The sequence below is a fragment of the Hemibagrus wyckioides genome, linkage group LG28 (genome assembly GCF_019097595.1).
Source record: "Hemibagrus wyckioides isolate EC202008001 linkage group LG28, SWU_Hwy_1.0, whole genome shotgun sequence".
In the NCBI taxonomy this organism is placed as follows: Eukaryota; Metazoa; Chordata; class Actinopteri; order Siluriformes; family Bagridae; genus Hemibagrus; species Hemibagrus wyckioides.
In genome coordinates, this window is record NC_080737.1 from 20484524 (window position 1) to 20492023 (window position 7500).

Here is a 7500-nt window from a genome sequence, read left to right on the forward strand (position 1 = left end):
CTCTCACACACACACACACACCTCTCTCTCTCACCACCATCTCTCTCTCACACACACACCTCTCTCTCTCACCACCATCTCTCTCTCACACACACACCCCTCTCTCTCTCACCCCCCCCTCTCTCTCTCTCACCCCCATCTCTCTCTCACATACATAACTCTCTCTCTCTCACACACACACCCCTCTCTCTCTCACCCCCCTCTCTCTCTCTCTCACCCCCACTCTCTCTCTCTCTCACATACATACACACACACTCTCTCTCTCTCACACACACACACACCCTTCTCTCTCTCACCACCATCTCTCTCTCACACACACACCTCTCTCTCTCTCTCTCTCTCTCTCTCTCTCTCTCTCTCTCTCACCACCATCTCTCTCTCACACACACACCCCTCTCTCTCTTTACTCCTCTTTCTTTCTCCTTGTTGTCTCTCTGGTGGTTGTTTTTCTGTAAATCAGAGTCTGAATGAAGAGGAGCAGCGAGCAGCAGGAGGAGAGGAGAGAGAGAAACCCCTGCAGAGAGAGAGAGAGAGAGCATTCTTTACCTTAAATCAGTAATAAACCTCTAACTCATTCGGGTTTGTGTGTGTGTGACCTGTGTGGATCGGAAGGTGCGTCCCAGAGATGCCAGAAACACCAGAAACACACTTGCCCCAGAAAGCTGCCCTGTGGAACCACTGGTCAGATTACAGCCTGCCTGGATCAACTACACACACACACACACACACACACACCTGAATAAGTACACACTAACCAGTCACTGGACACAAGGAGAAACAGTGACACTGACCTGACCGCTGATGACGAACACAACACTCCACTCCTGCATTGCCATGACAACAACTTCAGGGGTCACAGCTGAGGTCAACAGGTACATCACACCGGAATACACACTGAGGAGAACACAGCCTGTGGTAACACACACACACACACAAACACCACATGAGATCAGAAAACCTTAATGAAACAAACAACAACAACAATAATAATAATAATACCTGTAACGGTCTTCCCTCTGTAATACTGGATAAGGAAAACCAGTAACACAAACTGGACCAATACAAACACACTGTCTCCATAGGCCCTGGACACACACAGAGTTTTAATTTACTTTTATAATCTAAAGCACATTTAAACAAAGGTGTGTGTGTGTGAGTGAGTGAGAGTGAGTGTGTGTGAGTGAGTGTGTGAGTGAGTGTGTGTGTGTGAGTGAGTGAGTGAGTGAGTGTGAGTGAGTGAGTGTGTGTGTGTGAGTGAGTGAGTGAGTGTGTGTGTGTGTGAGTGAGTGAGTGTGAGTGAGTGAGTGAGTGTGAGTGAGTGAGTGAGTGAGTGAGTGTGTGAGTGAGTGAGTGAGTGAGAGTGAGTGAGTGTCAGCCTGTGTTTCGCTCATCCTTCACTCTACCTTCACCACCTACTGGCCCCACTTCACCCGCTCACCATCACCTGGCCTTCACCCGCCTCACCACCTTCTCACACCACCTTCACCCACCTCACCACCCACCTTCACCACTCACCTCACCACCTCGCCACCACTTCACCACCTCACTCACCACCTTACCCTCACCCACCTCACTCACCTTCACTGACCACCTTCACCACCACCTTCACTCACTCCACCCACCACCTCACCATCTACCTTCACCACACTCCACTCACTCTTCTGACCTCACCACCTTCACTCACCACCCACCACTCACTCATCTCACCCACCATCTATACCCCACCTCTCACCCACCACCCACCTCATCCATCTTCACTCCACCTACTCCACCACTTCACCTACCTTCACCTTCATCTGTCTCATCCACTCATCTTCACCACCTTCACCCTTCACCCACCTCTGACCACCACCACCAATTCACCTCACCTTCATCACCACCACTCACCTTCACTCCTCATCACTCCACTACCATCCACCATCTACTTCATCTTCACTCATCTATCTTCTCACCTTCATCTCATCTCATCCATCTATCCACCTTCACTCTACCTTCATTCACATCCCTACCAGCCTACCACTCACCATCGCACTTTCTTCTCGCCTACTCACCCAGCCTCCTACTCACCCACTACCCACTCACCTTCTTCGGCCTCACCTTCACTCACTCACTACCTTCACTACCACTCACTACTCACCACCTTCACTCACTCACTACCACCACTCACCTCACCACCACCCACCCACCACCACCTACCACCACCACCACTTCACCCACCACTCACCCACCTTCACCACTACCTTCACCACCCACCACTCATCCACCACCACCTTCACCCACCCACCACTCACCTTCACCACCACCACCTCACCCACCATCTCACCACCCTTCACCTTCATCCACCACCACCCCACTCACCCACCATCTTCACTCACCTCACCTTCACCCACCACCTTCATCTATCCACTCACCACCTTCACCACCCTTCACTCACCATCCACCTGACCATTCACCTTCATCTACCTCTTCACTCACCTTCACCACCTTCACTCCACCATCCATCTCATCCTTCATCTACTTTCATCTTCATCACCTTCACTCTTCACTCACCACCATCTACTTCATCTCTTCTTCATCTACTTTCATCTTCACCTATCTATCTTCACCACTCGGCCCCATCTACCCACCTGCTCACTCACCTTCACCACCGCCTTCTCTTCCTCACCACCACCTGGCCCACCTCACTCACTCACCACCTCACCACCACCACCTCGCCTCACCACCTACCTCACCACCACACCACCCTTCACCACCACCACCACCACCACTCACCTCACTCACCACCACCACCTCACCTCACCCACCACCACCACCACCATCTCACCACCACCTCTCACCACCACCTCACTCACCCACCCTCTCTTCACCCACTCACCACCTTCACCCACCCCTCACCACCACCCACCACTCACCACCACCACCACTTCACCTTCACTACCACCTTCACCTTCTTCACCACTACCTCACCACTACTCACCTACCCACCTTCACTCACTCACCATCCCTTCACTACCTTCACCACCACTCATCCACCACTCACCTTCATCTTCGACCATCTACCATCTTCACTCATCTTCACTCATCTTCTCATCCCCATTCATCTATCTTCTCATCTGACACCTCACTCTATCACTCATTCATCTTCACTTCACTTCATCTTCATTTATTCATCTTCACCCACTCACCTTCTTCACCACCACTCACTCACCACTCCTCACTCACCACTGCCACCACCACCACCCACCACTCCTTCACCACCACCTCGCCTGGCTCACCCACCACCACCCACCTTCACTCACCTCCTTCACCACCACCACCTCACCACCACCTCACCACCACCTCACCACCACTCACCACCTTCACCACCTTCACCACCACCACCACCTTCACCTCACCACTCACCACCCACCACCCACCTTCACCACCCACCACCTCACCACCACCTCTCACCTACACCACCCACTCACTCACCACCTTCACCTGACCTTCACCCTTCACCTTCACCCACTCACTCACCCACCCACCACCCACCACCACCTTCATCTCACCCACCCACCACCACCACCACTCACCACCACCACTCATCTTCACCACCACTTCATTCACCTTCATCTACTCACCTCACTCCACCTTCACCATCACCTTCACCACCCATCTTCACCCACTTCCTCATCTCATCCACCTTCACTCATCACCTTCACTCATCCTTCACCTTCACTCACCACCTTCTTCATCTACCATCTTCACCACTCATCTCTTCACCTCCTGGCCCTCACTCACCTCACCACTCACCTTTCATCCTCACTCACCTCTCACCCACCTTCACTCAGCCTTCATCTACCTTCACCACCACCACCACCTCACCCACCACCTTCACCACCACCGCCTCACTCACCGCTCACCACCACCTTCACCCACCTTCACCACTCATCCACCTCACCTTCTCATCCACCACCACCACCACCTCACCACCTTCACCCACCACCCACCACCTCACCACCACCACCACCCACCTCACCACCACCACTTCATCCACCTCACTCACCCATCTTCTCACCACCTTCACCTTCATCCTCACCATCCCCCCACCATCCTCACCACACCCTCATCCCACCCACCACCACTACTCACCTTCACTCCACCCACTTCACCCATCTACCTTCACTCCACCTCACCCACTACTCACTCACCTTCTTCACTTCATCTACTCATCTTCATTTCATCTACCATCTTCACTTCACCTACTCATCTTCTTCATCCCGCTTCACTCTACTTCACCTATCTTCACTTCTTCACTCATCTATCTTCACCTTCATCTTCATCTCACCACCACCCCTCACTCACTCACTACCACCTTCACCACTTCTTCACTCACCCACCTCACCACTCACCCACCTTCACTCACCCACCCCCTTCACCACCCTTCACCACCACTCACTCACCTACCTCACTCACCACCTTCACCACCACCTCACCACCACCACCACCCACCTCACCACCACCACCTTCACCACCACCACCTCACCACCACCACCCACCCACCACCTGGGCCACCTTCACCTTCACCACCACCTTCACCATCTCACCACCCCACTCACCACCTCACCTTTCACCACTCACTCACCACCTCTTCACCCACCCTTCACCACCCACCACCACCTTCACCTCACCCACCCATCCACCTTCACCACTCATCTCACCCATCTCACCTCACTCCACCACTCACCACCTTCACTCACCTTCACCCACCACTCACCACCTCATCCTTCATCTCCCTTCATCCATCTCACCTTCACCCACCACCCTCATCTTCACCACCTTCACTCCATCTTCACTCCACCCATCTCACCTTCACTCATCCTTCACTACTCATCTTCACTCACTCCACCACCTTCACCACCTTCACTCACCTTCATCCATCTTCACCATCTTCTTCACTCCATTCACTTCTCACTCACCCTTCACTCACCTCGCCTCACTCACCTCACTCACCTTCACCACTCACCACCCGCTCACCTTCACCACCACTACTCACCACCCACCACCACCTTCACTCACCTTCATCTTCACTCACCTCACCACCCTTCACACCACCCACCACCTCCTTCACCACCTTCTCACCTTCACCCACCACCACTCACCACACCACCTTCACCACCACCACCCACCTTCTTCACCACCTCACCACCACCTTCTCTTCACTGACCACTCACCTCACCCATCTCACTCACCTTCACCCACCACCACCCACTCACCACCTCCTTCACCTTCACCTGACCACCTGACCATCTACCTTCCACCACTACTCCACTCTTCACCCACTCATCTTTCACTCATCCATCTTCATCCATCACCTTCATCTACCATCACCTTCATCCACTCATCTATCTCTTCACCCACCACCTTCTTCACCACTCACTTCACCACTTCATCTACTCTTCCATCTCACTACCTTCATCACTCACTACCTTCACCATCTACCTTCATCCATCTACTCACTCACTCCTTTATCACCTTCACTTCTTCTTCACTCACTCGCCCACTCACCTTCCTATCTCACCACCTGCTCACCCACCACCCCTCACCTTCACCACCACTCGCCACCTCACCTTCACCACCACTCACCACCCACCCACCACCACCTCACCTTCACCACCACTTCACCACCACCTTCACCACTCACCCTTCACCCACCACTTCACCACTACCCACCTTCACCACCACCCTTCACCTCTTCACCACCCCACCACCACCCTTCACCACCACCCTTCACCCCTTCACTCACCACCTTCACCCACCTTCACCACCATCACCTCACCCACCACCACCACCTTCACCACTCCTTCACCCACCTTCACCCACCATATCCATCTACTCACCACCACTTCACCCCACTCACCCCTTCACCACCACTTCTTCATCTCACTCATCCATCCATCTCACCTTCACCACCATCTTCATCTACTCATCTTCACCCACTCATCTTCATCTTCATCTACCATCGACGACACTCTTCATCTACTCATCTCATCACCTTTCATCTTACTCACTTCATCTTCATCATCACTCACCACTCATCTTCACTGGCTCCGCCTCACTCACCACCTTCACTCACCTCAGCTCACTCACCACCTCACCACTCACCACTCACCTCACCCACCACCACCACCTGGCCTTCACTCACCTCACCACCACCACCACTCACCACCCACCACCACTCACCTCACCACCACCACCACCACTCACCACCACCACCACCTGGCACCTCACCACCACCACCTTCACCTCACCACCACCACCACCACCACTCACCACCCACCTTCACCACCACTTCACCCACCACCCCACCACCACCACCACCTTCTCACCTCACCACCCACCTCACTCTTCACTACCATCTTCACCCATCTTCATCCATCTTCTTCATCTACACTCATCCACCTTCACCTTCTTCATCTTCATCTTCATCTACTCACCACCATCTTCTTCATCATCTTCACTTATCATCTTCATCTTCATCCATTCACCATCTATCTCACCATCACTCATCTTCATCTATCTACCTTCATCTTCATAATTCACTCATCTTCATTCTTCTCATCTACCATTCACTTATCTTCATCACTCTACCACTCACCTTCACCCATCCTACTCACCACCTCTACCACCACCTCACCACACCCTCACCACCCACCTCACCACCACCACTCACCACTTTCACCACCACTCACCACCTGGCTCACCACCTTCACCACCCGCCTTCACCCACCACCTCACCACCACCACCACTCACCCACCACCTACCACCACCACTCACCACCACCACCCACCTCACTCACCACCTCACCACTCACCTTCACCACCCCTCACCACCACCTCACCTCACCCACTCACCACCACCCCACCACCACCACCCTCACCACCACCTCACCACCACCCACCACCCACCCTCTTCACTCATCCACCCATCTCACTCCTTCACTCACCCACTCACCTTCACTCATCCACCCATTCACCACCTCACCACCTTCATCTTCACCATCTTCACTCACCTCACCTCATCTCACTTCACCCTTCACCTGGCTCATCCACCATCTTCATCATCTACCACCACCACCTTCACCTCATCCACTCATTCATCTCATCTATCTTCATCTACTCACTTCACTCCACCCATCTTCATTCATCTACACTCACACTTCTTCATCTACTCCATCTGGCTCATCTACTTCACTCACCACCTTCACCACTGTCCCATCTACCCACCCTCGCCCACCTACTTCACCACCACCACTACCCTCACCCACCACCACCCGCCTTCGCCTCACCACTCACCACCACCCATCCTCACTCACCACCACCACCGCCACACCTTCACTCACCTTCACCACCTCCTTCACCACCACTCACCTCACTCACCACCACCCGCTCACCTTCACCCACCGCACTCACCACTCACCTACCACCCTTCACCACTCACCACCACCACTCACCTTCACC

General features: G+C 53.5%; 1 protein-coding gene across 3 annotated transcripts in view; it reads right to left on the reverse strand.

Moving 5' to 3' along the window:
* Positions 1–285: 285 nt before the first annotated feature.
* Positions 286–7500, reverse strand: part of mpdu1a (mannose-P-dolichol utilization defect 1a) — an 11288-nt gene continuing 4073 nt past the window's right edge. Inside the window, exons 4-7 of one of the 3 annotated variants that reach the window (XM_058383579.1) lie at positions 1000–1085; positions 792–910; positions 654–707; positions 286–514 (exon numbers count right to left, since the gene is read on the reverse strand). In XM_058383579.1, coding sequence (XP_058239562.1) covers positions 404–514; positions 654–707; positions 792–910; positions 1000–1085 — 370 coding nt within the window. In that variant the 3' untranslated portion in view covers positions 286–403. Of the gene's footprint in view, positions 515–596; positions 708–791; positions 911–999; positions 1086–7500 lie in introns of all 3 variants that reach the window. The other 2 variants (XM_058383580.1, XM_058383578.1) reach the window with 2 other exon arrangements.